At 35.8% G+C, this 13,724-nt stretch overlaps 1 protein-coding gene across 8 annotated transcripts in view; it reads right to left on the minus strand.

Annotated features, from left to right (window-relative positions):
- The window catches only part of LOC127855348 (uncharacterized), a 62,920-nt gene that overhangs the window by 7,051 nt on the left and 42,145 nt on the right, over window positions 1-13,724 (minus strand). For 6 of the 8 annotated variants that reach the window (XM_052390840.1, XM_052390847.1, XM_052390845.1 and 3 more), the window contains 5 exons: window positions 12,549-12,608; window positions 9,338-9,397; window positions 8,321-8,467; window positions 5,155-5,180; window positions 2,983-3,096 (listed from right to left, as the gene is read on the minus strand). In XM_052390840.1, coding sequence (XP_052246800.1) covers window positions 2,983-3,096; window positions 5,155-5,180; window positions 8,321-8,467; window positions 9,338-9,397; window positions 12,549-12,608 — 407 coding nt within the window. The remainder of the gene's footprint in view (window positions 1-2,982; window positions 3,097-5,154; window positions 5,181-8,320; window positions 8,468-9,337; window positions 9,398-12,548; window positions 12,609-13,724) is intronic. The other 2 variants (XM_052390846.1, XM_052390842.1) reach the window with 1 other exon arrangement.

Genomic DNA, 13,724 nt, shown 5'->3' on the forward strand with positions numbered 1-13,724 from the left:
CGCCCGCCAGCCCGCCAGCCAGCCCGCCAGCCAGCCAGCCAGCCAGCCCGCCCGCATTCGCCAATCTAATAACCAGTTTTTTCCTTCGGAAAACCTGGTTAAAAATGAGTGAAAATCTATACCCTAATTTCTCCTCCTTATCCTGCTCTCCTAACAAATCTAATAATGAATCAACTTCACTGTAGTCAATTATGTACATGTCATCCTAATTGGAAAGACTTATGAGATGACTGAACATGCTCTCTTATAGCCAATCTTCTTGCTACTGTTTTGGAAAAGTTATGTTTTGATGTTAAAAGGTTGACTTAATATAAGCCTCTCAGAAATTTTCTATCGCAATCTTGTACACAACAATGAATATGTTGAATTTGATGTCTGTCTTTGATGTGCCTGTTCAAAGTCCATCTTGCTTTAAATTGTTTCTCACATTTTTCCCACACACTTTAACAGATTTTCAGTAATGAGTCTAAAATTGTAATTGCACAAATTGAAAGATTCAGCCCTTTTATAGGTTCTTGAGGCTACATTCCATGAGGGGAGGCGGAAAACTACAACGGGTGAGGCATGGTCAGGGGTGATAACCCCAAAAAAGGGTTAGGGTAAGGGTTAGGGTTAGGGGTCGGGTTAGGGTTGGGTTTAGGCTAACCCTAACCCGACCCCTAACACTAACCCTGACCCTTACCCTAACCCTCTAACCCCCCCTTGCGCAATACCATACCATGCCTCGCCCGTTGTAGTTTTCCGCCTCCCTTCCATGAGTTTCTCATGCTTTTTATGCTTGACTGCATTCTATCTCTTCTTTCATATACAGGTGTCTCTTTGTGCCAATATTTTATAAGCCCTTGTATAAACATTAGATTTAGCTAAACCATTTAAAAGATGAGTTAATAACAATTGAATACTAAATACATCTCTGCGCCACCACTGTGTAACTCTGTGCGCCACTTTGATTTATTTATTTTTTTTATATCATTTGGCAGGTTATTTACTTACCTCCCTTAAAAGCTTATTACTTCCCTTGGATTTGTTTTTTTGACCTTTGACCTTGAAGGATGACCTTGACCTTAACCTTTAACCACTCAAAATGTGCAGCTCCATAAGATACACATGCATGCCAAATATCAAGTTGCTATCATCAATATTGCAAAAGTTATAGCCAATGCACCATATCGGGGGGCATAAAAAAAGGGAAAATCTCTGACCCGGCCCCGCCCCAATCCCCATAACTTTTGACCCAGGGGTCAGATCAAAATTTTGGCACTGTCACTGTCGCACATATGCTCATAGCTACCATGTATGTAAGTTTCAAGGTTCTAGTGCTAATAGTGTAGGAGGAGCAGGTGGCCAGGATGGACGGACAGACGCACATCAATACAATATCCCCACTTTTTCTCCGAAAAACGTGGGGATAACTAGGATGCTAAGCAGTAGTAACGCCATGAACACACTAGGCTGTACTAACCCTATATATCACCATTCCAATCACAACTAGGATTTTAAGCAGTAGTAACACCATGAACACACTAGGCTGTACTTACCCTACATATCACCATTCCAATCACAACTAGGATTTTAAGCAGTAGTAACACCATGAACACACTATGCTGTACTCAACCTAAATATAACCATTCCAATCGCAACCAGGATGTTAAGCAGTAGTACTGCCATGAACACACTAGGCTGTACTTATCCTACATTTCACCATTCCAATGTCAATCAGGATGTTAAGCAGTAGTACCACCATGAACACACTAGGCTGTACTTACCCTACATATCACTATTCCAATCGCAACCAGGATGTTAAGCAGGCGTAACACCCTGAACAAACTATGCTATACTCAACCTAAATATAACCATTCCAATCGCAATGAGGATGTAAAGCAATCGTAACACCATGAAAACACTATGCTGTACTCAACCTAAATATAACCATTCCAATCACAACCAGGATGTTAAGCAGTAGTAACACCATGAACATACCAGGCTGTACTTATCCTACATATAACCATTCCAATCACAACCAGGATGTTAAGCAGTAATACAACCATGAACACACTAGGATGTACTTATCCTACATATCGCCATTCTAATCGCAACCAGGATGTAAAGCAGTAGTTCCACCTTGAACACACTAGGCTGTACTTACATATCACCATTTCAATCGCAACCAGGATGTTAAGCAGTAGTAATACCATGAACACACAAGGCTGTACTTAACCTAAATATAACCATTCCAATCGCAACCAGGATGTTAAGCAGTAGTACTGCCATGAACACACTAGAATGTACTTACCTTACATATCGCCATTCCAATCACAACTAGGTGAAAGCAGTAGTAACACAATGAACACACTAGGCTGTACTTACCCTACATATCAACATTCCAATCACAACCAGAATGTTAAGCAGTAGTAACGCCATGAACACACTAGGCTGTACTTACCCTACATATCACCATTCCAATCACAACCAGGATGTTAAGCAGTAGTACCACCATGAACACACTAGGCTGTACTTACCCTACATATCACCATTCCAATCACAACCAGGATGTTAAGCAGTAGTAACACCATAAACACACTATGCTGTACTAACCCTACATTTCACCATTCCAATCACAACCAGGATGTTAAGCAGTAGTACATTGTACCGCCATGAACACACTAGGCTGTACTTACCCTACATATCACCATTCCAATCACAACCAGGATGTTAAGCAGTAGTACCACCATGAACACACTAGGCTGTACTTACCCTACATATCACCATTCCAATCACAACCAGGATGTTAAGCAGTAGTAACACCATGAACACACTAGGCTGTACTTACCCTACATATCACCATTCCAATCACAACCAGGATGTTAAGCAGTAGTAATGCTATGAACACACTAGGCTGTACTTACCCTACATATCACCATTCCAATCACAACCAGGATGTTAAGCAGTAGTACCACCATAAACACACTAGGCTGTACTTACCCTACATATCACCATTCCAATCACAACCAGGATGTTAAGCAGTAGTACCACCATGAACACAATCAGCTTAAACTGGTCATCTTGCATTTGTATGTTGAACCAGTGTTGAAAGACCTGGTTGTATAGAAAATGAAACTTCTGACATTGAAAATATCGATGGCACTAACAATGATATTTCATACTAAGAAGGATTTAGCAATCATACAATAGATAAAAACAACATTTAAATATAGGACTATTATTTTTAGTTAACATTCATAAAGTTTAAAAATCACACCAGATGATAAGACTTAATGTTTATTTAAATTCAGATTCTTTCATGATACACGCTAAATCATCTGTTAACAAGGAACACAAATTAGCAATGCTCTTGGAAAAACCAGGCTTTATACATATGCATAAATTTTCTTAAAGGGACCATCAACTGCGATTTACGAAAAAAGAAAAGTTCTAAAACACGGTAATTTTTTTACAATTATAAGTTTATATTGATCAAAATTTTAAGGGATGACACTTTCCCCTTTTATGTAAAAGTTTTGTTTAAAGTAAGTCTCTTCTAAATGAAAATCAAATCTAGGCAGAAAGTGTCAGCACAGATATGCCTGTGCAGACTGCAAAGGTTTATCTGCGACCCTACTTTAAACACAAGCATTAAGCCCAGATGTCCCACAGCATGCCTCCTTCACAGTTTTGAATCTTGTCATAAACAATGCAACATTAAGTTCTGAACCTGAGCACATAAGAATACAGTATAGTTCCTTTTTCAGTTGCACAAACATTTCTACAATCATGTTAGAATAAAACAAGACTATTGCCAAGCAATATATGTCCCCTACCGGCTCCCCCATTGTCAGATTATTATTTTTTAATTTGTTGCCATAGCAACCAGAATTCTTCACGTAGGAACAAAATGAAAAGACGTGCATAATCTGCATATTTCCATCTGACCATGTTTCAAGTTTCATGAAAAAGTATAAAGAACTTATCGCAGGATCCAGAAAAGTGTTACAGACAGACACTCACGGACGCACAAAGCGCAAACCTTAAGTCCCCTCCGGTGAAACCGGAAGGGGACAATAAATGTCTTATAATCTTTATTCATAAGTTAAAAAAAGACTCCTTGTCCTTGTTATGCACAGCTATACATGAATTTCTGGTAAAGTAGCTATGTATCAGAACTTCAAACTGCTGTTAATTGACTTATAACAACAAAGAATAACTAGAGCTTTGTCAAAGACGTGACAAATACCCCCACATGCCGCATTGACACAGAATATTTTGCATGTTGTCTTCACAAAAAACAGCGGACACCAATGCTCAATGTTTAAAACGCACTTAGTGATCCCGTGACCTAGTTTTTGACTCGGCATGGCCCATGTTTGAACTTGACCTACACATCATCTAGATACAACTTCTGACCAAGTGTGGTGAAGATCGGATGGAAAATACTTTAATTAGAGAGTGGACACCTTGGTCAATGTTTAAAAGGAACTAAGTGACTCCGTGACCTAGTATTTGACCCGGCATGACCCATATTCAAACTTGACCTAGACATCATCTAGATACAACATCTGACCAAGTTTGGTGAAGATCTATTAAAACTACTTGAATTAGAGAGCGGACATTTAATACAGACCGACCGACAGACCGACCGACAAGCTCACTCCTTTATACCCCCCTAAACTTCACTTTTGGGGGTATAAATATTTCTTAATTATAATATTCAACACTAAAACGATTTATCAAAATCTAAATTGAAGCGACCACATTTAACATGGATACTATAATCATAAAATTGACAAAAATACAACATAAATGTGAGAAACATAGCCTACATTTAAGATTGACTTGCTTAAGAATAGAACATGACATAATAAACAATTTTCAACTGGGCCGTGCTTTGTGAAAAGGGGGTTTAATGCATGTGCATAAAGTGTCGTCCCAGATTAGCCTGTGCAGTTTGCACAGGCTTATCAGGTGAGACACTTTCCGCTTTTATGGTATGTTTCTTTTTAAGAAAGTCTCTTGTTAGAAAACCCCAGTTTTAGTCGGAAAGTGTTGTCCCTGATTAGCCTGTGCAGACTGCCCAGACTAATCTGGGATGCCTCTTTAAGCACATGCTGTAAACCCCCTTTTCACAGAGCATGGCCCAACTTTTACAACAGTACTTACAAAAAATCCCAAGGTCTTATTTTTTCCTAAAGAATATACAGAAATCTAGTGTGCATTTTCTGTGTACATCTGTAGATAGTATACTAAAAACACAGCTACTAGTTCAAATATCATGACCCATTTATAATACAAACACAGCTACTAGTTCAAATATCATGACCCATTTAAAATACAAACACAGCTACTAGTTCAAATATCATGACCCATTTATAATACAAACACAGTTTCTAGTTCAAATATCACGACCCATTTATAATACAAACACAGCTACTAGTTCAAATATCATGACCCATTTATTTCTAGAAGATATGTAAAATGCAAAAAAATCTACCATAGTATTGAGCAACAACTAGGAAAAGCTAACTAGACTCAGTGAGCTGCCATAAATTTGAATGACACATTATGATCCCATACTAATTTATACTATTATCATACTCCAAAAATAAGAAATTACATTTTTGTGGTTGGTTTACTATTCTTTTTAATAGAGAACAACACTTAAAATATTGTGCATTAACATATTGTGAAATGAAAAAATCTGATTCGTGCTAATTGTATATTATATTCATAGACCTAACTTGAAACGAATTTTTCCTTAATAGTTTTAATACTCTTCAAACTTTCCAGTGTTATAAGTTGATTTTTTTTCAAATTTAAATTCATTTGCAAACAAGAAATATCTTTAAAAAGATATACAGCGTTGATGCTGTAATGTTTGCGACCAGTGAAAGGAGATGGAATTAAGCGACCATGTATTTTAATGAAGCTAGTGAGTGATAATAAGTTAATATATATTACTGCATTAACTATTAACAAATGAAGAACAAGAAGAGGTGAAATTGTAAGTTTTATTGTCAAGTATTGTAATGACTAGGTTTTCATAATTGAACGAGTAATTCATTAGTTTCAATAGGAAAAGAAAATATATTTGCCACTAAAATTCTATGAACATAATGCTGGAATGAAATAAACATTAATGTGTTATAATGTGTAAAGATGTTAGTAGAATGTAAACAAAAAAGACTCAATATTGCAAGCATCATAGTGATATGAATTTTTTGCAGAAAGACAACTTTATATAAAAAATGAACAAAACAAAGTATAAAGAAACATATTTACACTAATACACGCAAAAATGGATTAGAATAAATCAAAGACAGATATATTTCCAACACCTATATATTTCCTTAGTATCGGGGGTTACCGCCCCCAAACCCCCGCTTTGTTGATTTTTGGTAAACAACAGTGTACCAGTAAAGTGCAATCTAGCCTGTTTTTGTAGTGTTTAGTGTGACCACTACGGAATGTAAACAATACCTTTTTTTAATTGTAGAGACATGTGAATAATGCTATACTGCTTCGTAAATTAAGGAGAAACGTTTTGATGTTATGTTTATAGGCTATTTTGTATCATGACAGTTTTTAATTTATCGTAATTTACATGTTATTTACAATATATTCATATTTCAGTTAAAATGATATGCATCCAATGTTTACGGTGATTTTTGTTATATTAGCCAATGCACAATTCGGATTTATTCATTTGGGACCTATCATGAATGAAGGCCATCTAAGGTCAAAAGTGATGTTAAACTGCTACGCCGAAGAAAAGCAGGAGATTTCAAATTATTGAATAGGAAACAATTCCAAAGTGGAATAAGACAGCTGCGAGAAAAAACGAGAGCGCCGATGGCGCTGAAAGCATAGTTGCAAGATACAGGGAAGTTGCTGCTGAAGTAAATGTTTAGGTCAAAATATACTAAATAGTTTCCTTATATGTTTCGATGTAAAAGCGACAACTTTGAGTGAAAATAAATACAACATTTTGCACATAGAGACCCCCATAACCATACCTTTTCTTGACAGGCATTCTTAGCTGAATCGATTTAAGCAATAAAAAAGATATGTCATGTTCAAACCAAAAAAAAATTCCACTCAAATCAAAATCGACTGTTTTTGCGCCTTTTTTTCGGCCGTTTTCTAGTGGATTGTAACCTTTTGGGAGTGCCATTTTTTACTTTAATCTCCAACTTTATCCTATTTCAGGAATTTAGTAGTGATGCTTACCCTATCAATATCTCCAAACCATAAAACCAGAACAACAGTCTAAAGTGTATAACATGCCTTCAAGGAAAATATGATGATTTGTTTAGAGAGTACAGCCCTTCATGACTTGATTATTTAGTATTGACTCGATTATTTAGTATATTGTAACCTTAACGATTGCTGACATCACGAGTCGCCCACTTTGTTACCAGAATGTTCTATTTTTAGAAACGGGAATACCAAATAGTGACGAATGTGAATGGTTACAAAATGACATAACTATGAAAATAAATACGTAGAATTACATTATTTCACGCATACCATTATGCAACCATCCGTTTTCTTTTCCAACTTGATACATTTACAGCTTTCCATTTAATATTTTACAGACACAACACTCGTCCAGAATTAGCGCTAATCCATTAAATCCAATGCCACATTTAAACCGTTAGCTCTACTCGTAACGTTAATTTCTGGCTCAAAGTAAATCATTTTAACTTCAATTAACACATCTCTATTACTTTAAAACTCTACTTCATCAAATCCATAGAAAGGCAGGTCAGAATCCATGTCATAAATCAGAAAACATTCATCGTACTCCGCCATTTTGTACACATTTTCAAAGAATAAAAGTGCTTTTTGCCCCAATTCCTGCTGAGAATATGTTTTAATTTCTATTTTTAATTAACTGATGAAATGTTACATATCCTTAAACCAGGGCCTAATGAATTCAGTTATGTAAACATTTGACCTCTCACAGAACAGTAAACAAAGGAAATAGAAATTAGGTGTGAGGTCACTATCAACAAGAACAGAATTGTTTTACGAACGAAATTTGTTTTAGTTTCTTAGAAGGTTTTTTCACGTAAAACGGTCTAAGATAAATTCACTAAAAAGGGTGTCAGCAATATTCTTCGAAGAAAACGTTAGAAAAACGTTTCCAAAAAAAATTGTAAGAATTACCATATACTAAATTAAATAGATATTTCGTCTGATTTTTGATCAGGGAAGGCGTCATAATGGTCAACCGATCGATGTGAGTTTTCAAAATGTCGTATATACCTTAAGCATAGGTGCGTTGCACCTATGCTAAAAACCATCACTGTGATAATATTTTTACCTGTCTCACTGGTTTTGATTGCCTCACTGGTTTTGATTGCTGTGCCTGTAGGAGAGTTATTGGCTTTTTCCCTCATTACCTGCACCCATGGAGAAGAAACACTGTTCTTTTTTTCCCTCTCTACCTCCACCCACTCAGATGCAGCCCCTGACACAAGGCAGAAATGTAGTGTCGTAATTTTACACAATGTTACCTTCACTTAGCCCTTTGCATGCTGGGAAATTTGTCGTCTGCTAAAATGTCGTCTGCAGAATTTCTAAAATTAGCATTTTCTTCGATTTTTTTTCAAAGAATACTATCAGAGTAGCAAACAGTTTGGATCCAGATGAGACGCCACATTATGTGGCGTCTCATCTGGATCCAAACTGTTTGCAAAGGCCTTAAAAATTCGGTTCCCGCACTGAAAGAGTTAGACATAACACATTTATGCCTAGTGGACTCTCCCATCATTCTAAATTGGATCGATTTATTTCTAAAATTAGGGATGTCTAGTATATTTATTTCTATATTTAGAATATTTTTTACAGAAATTCCTTAAAGCAAACAGCGTAGACCCTGATGAAACGATGCATCATGCGGTGTCTCATCTGGGTCTACGCTGTTTGCCAAGGCTTTTTTTCTAGACACTAGGCATAAATGGGTTAAGTATTATATGATTATTGTCTAGGTGGTTCAATTTAGTAGTGACAAGTAGTGCTTCGCCATGATTGTTGACACTTGTTTAACATGCAATTAACTATTCATTTTATGACTTAAATTCTTATTTAGGGAATTAAATTTGGCATTATTTTCTTGTGCTTACTTTCTGAAGTTTGGTTTTCAGGGATTACGTTAAACATTATCTGAAATAGTTTTGTTCCCAAAAGCAAATTACAATTCTTTCAGTAACATCTATAAGATCCTTTAAATAAATAATCAACTTGTACACAGCTCTACATCTTTGTTATGTTTAGATGTTATGATATGTAACTGTTAATATTAAAATACAAATGCTTATAAGATTGAAGAACAACATACCACGGCTATGTTTCCCTATAAAGCTAACACCTTTCTCAACAGGTTTTGGTACAGGGTTTTCTGGAAAAAAGAGAAGAAAACAAACAAATAAAGTAGAGATCAATTTCCTCATGTTCAATGTTCATATAGCTGTATATAAATTATCGCTTAGACACAAAACTGTGCACAGACAGACAGTGCAACTTCTATAAGCTGGCTTCTTAGAATGGGTTATAGCAATGGACAATTGTATTATTCTGCAAAAAATGGCAACAAAAAAGGTTCTTAAGCTATTAACATTTGAACAAAAGCCGTCAAGTTGTTGTGGCAGAGTTGAGAACACAAAATTTAAGGAAGAATAATTATGCTAAAATAATTTAGATAGATTTAATAGTTTATAGGGCAACAGAAAAGGATCGTTTTATCATTATTACGATTTGTATTTGACATTAAACAAATAACAATAAAAAATCAATCATAGATAAAATGATTATGAACATGGCAAAACGAATTGCAATAGATTCTTAGTCGTATGAGTTGTACTGTTTCGCTCTTTACCTAATTTGATATAAAAAAAAGTATATTGTGACCTTTAGTGCGGCCGTAATATTTGTAGTAAGTTTATATAGACAAAAGGTTCAGGCCGGTGTCTAATAAAAAATTTGCTTCCGTTGTAAAAATGATGTAAAATGTTGGCTGCTAAACGCGGACAGGCTAGGAAACTTCCATTATGGCTGTGCACACCCAATATTTTACAATTCGTTACACAACCTGAAACGTCTGGAAAAGGCGTTGTGAAGAGTATATTCTCAGTTTAAATTGCGCTGGTGGTGATACATGTATATAGACTCTTAAATTTTTGGCGCAAAACATGGTGGCGATTCCGTTCATGAAAAAGAAAACATATTGTGGAAAATATTCCACTAGCTTGTCATTGATTGAGGGGGTTTGGAAATGCGCCTTAAGTGCAGCCTTAGTATGGAAGGTCATGTTAAAACAGTATGGGAAAGGGCTGGATCATGCAATATTCAACAGGACACATGAGTCAAGGATTTATAAAATTGTCAAAAACTAATTGTTACAAAAAGCTTGTAGTAAAAAAATAATTGACATGAAATCTTAACAGTTGCCCTGGATTTAAAATCCTTAAGATAAATTACAAACATGTGCACTGTTCTACACATTTATTTTGTTTTTATGTTATGGTATGAAGGCTTCATACATCTGGAAATATTAAAATACAACTGATTATAAGTTTGAAGAAACAAGAACAGTGTTTGTGAAACACAATGCCCCCTATTGCGCTTTGAAGCCGCACAGCAGCTATTTAAGAAGCAAGGTTATATTTTGAATGTAAATGTCACAGTGACCTTGACCTTTGACTTAGTGACCTCAAACCATGTTTGATTGTAGATCTCACTGAGACGCATGCACATGTGAAGTTTAAAGAACTACTTTCTTAACAGGTGCTTTTCTGAAATAAAAGGAGAAACAAACAAATAAGTTATGACGAATTTTCTCATGTTCATTTTTCTTTAGCCTGCGAGAATTATTTTATCATTTAATTGAAAATAAAAAAATAACAAGATAGGGTACAGATAGTTTGACCTTTAACCTCAGTTTGACCTTGACACTGCTACTACTGAAAATTGAATAACAGGTAATAATTCTGCCTAAATCGGTTAGAGCCACATTTCAGCAATTCCTTACGTTTTGATCACCTTCATATAAAGATTCTTCGTTGTGAAAGTTTTAGCAAAATCTGCAAATCTGTTTGAGAGAAGCACACCAAGTTTGGAGATGTTCAAAATTGGATAAAAAGACAAAGGGCAAATATTTATGCCATAACAGGTTGCAGCCAAATTTCATCATAGGCAATTATCTGCCAATTAAAGTCATTATCAATGAATGTTTGAGCAAATTCATTTAGGATTTGGGTTGCACTATTTCTGGTACTCTATATTCTAGAGCCGCAAAAAAGACAAAGGTCCATAATTCTGCCTTAAATTGAGTTGCGTTCTGAAAAAAACTGGGCTTAATGCATGTGCGTAAAGTGTCGTCCCAGATTAGCCTGTGCAGTCCACACAGGCTAATCAGGGACGCCACTTTCCGCTTTTATGGTATATTTAGTTTCAAGGAAGTCCCTCCTTACCAAAATCAAGTTTAGGCCGAAAGTGTCATCCCTGATTAGCCTGTGCAGACTGCACAGGCTAATCTGGGACGACACTTTACGCACATGCATTATGCCCAGTTTTCTGAGAACGCGACTCAACTAATTGCTGGGTTATGCAGTTTGTGCTTCATCAAACCAGCAGTCAGAGGTATTGATCACACAACATTTCTTGTTGTCATACTGATGGACAGACAAGAGAAATGCTTAATGACTCCAACCTATGTATACAAATGGATGTTTTTAGATTTGTTTTCTGTTGTTTCAATGTGCATGTAAGTTTAAATGAGCATGTGAAGAAAATTTAATGAATAATATTGGTATGCCACGTTGATAAATAAGTCACAAGAATTGACTCAAAAATAAAATAACTGTCATGTAACTCCCCCCACCCAGCTATGTCTGACTTAAGCACTGATACAATTTAATCATTTCCAATTTTATATACAAGCAGTCTTACTCCACCATTCTTATACTCAACTGAGCATTAACTTCATTGGTGCTCAATTGAATACAATACTTCAAATTGTTTACCCTTTCCTACTCAATAGCAAAGTAAAATATGGCTTATTCATCCAGCAAGTAACTCCCAGTCTTTTCAAGTTTTCTGCTCAGTATCTTTAGATTGGGAATAAAACCTTTAAAACTTGAATCTAGCAAGAAAGGTTTAAAATTTAATATGATTTTCTAAGAGACTACAAACGCATCAGCATTGGTATGTAAGGTAATGTTAAAACAGTATGGGATAGGGCTGGATCCTGCAATATTCAACAGGACACATTACCGGTAGTCAAGTTTTTATCAAATTGTCAAAAACTTATTGACAAATAGTTTTGACTGGCAAGAACTACATGTAATTGTTTAAAAAAGCTTGTAGTAAAAATAATTGACATGATATACGTTTTTGTATTATCAGTTGACCTGGATTTAAGATCCTTAAGATAAACGACAAACATGTGCACAGTTCTACACATTTATTATGTTTTATGTTATGATATGAAGGCTTCATACATCTGGTAATATCAAAAGACAACTTATTATAAGCTTGAAGAAAAAACATACCCCGATTAATCTCCCTTATAATGCTAACTTCTTTCTTAACAGGTTTTGGTAGAGGCTTTTCTGAAATAAGAGGAGAAACAAACATATAAGTTATGACCAATTGATCAATTTTATATACAAGCAGTCTTATTCCACCATTCTTATACTCAAATGAGCATTAACTTGATTGGTGCTTAATTGAATACAATACTTCAAATTGTTTACCCTTTCCTACTCAATAGCCTAGGAAATCAAAGCGCTGAAGGCACTGTAGGTGTTCGTTGTTGTATAAGTTTAGTTGCAACTCAGTTTCAAAAATGTTATAGCTTTTTATTTTGCAAGTTTTAGATGATCACAACCCATTCAAATTTATAAAGGGTGTGTCTTAAAGCGCAGGTCCAGACGTGTTTCTTTTAAATCATTAATAAAAAATATAATTTAAGCTTCATTTTGGGAAAACAGGGCTGAATGCATATCCATTAATTGTCATCCCAGTACCAGAGACTCTCATTAAAAGAAAAACATTATAAAATCAGAAACGTCGTCCTTGATTTGCTTGTGCGCATTGCACATGCTAATCAGTGTGCACAGGCTAATCTTATTTGACATACATTAAGTCCCGTTTTCCCTGAAAGCAGCCAATATGTACAGATTTCAATGATAAACACTTGACTGGCCAATGTTGTCTTAAAAGCTGTTAAACACTTTTAGTCATATACACCAGAGACCCTGTATACACCCACTCCTGTCCTCTGCAACAGGCAGAGTTTGTCTTTCCATAGCGTAGTTAAGCAGTTAAGCGCATACTGATTTGCAAAATGTGCTCTGTAACATTAGCGTGAGCTTACGCCCACACTGAAAATGGCTTATTCATCCAGCAAGTAACTACCAGTCTTTTCAATTTTTCTGCTCAGTATCTTTGGATTGGGAATAAAAAAAGGTCCATAATCCTGCCTTAAATTGAGTTGCGTTCTGAAAAAAACTGGGCTTAATGCATGTGCGTAAAGTGTCGTCCCAGATTAGCCTGTGCAGTCCGCACAGGCTAATCAGGGACGCCACTTTCTGCTTTTATGGTATATTTAGTAAGGAAGTCCCTCCTTACCAAAATCAAGTTTAGGCCGAAAGTGTCATCCCTGATTAGCCTGTGCAGACTGCACAGGCTAATCTGGGACGACACTTTACGCACATGCATTATGC

The sequence above is a fragment of the Dreissena polymorpha genome, chromosome 13, assembly GCF_020536995.1.
Source record: "Dreissena polymorpha isolate Duluth1 chromosome 13, UMN_Dpol_1.0, whole genome shotgun sequence".
NCBI classification, from domain to species: domain Eukaryota; kingdom Metazoa; phylum Mollusca; class Bivalvia; order Myida; family Dreissenidae; genus Dreissena; species Dreissena polymorpha.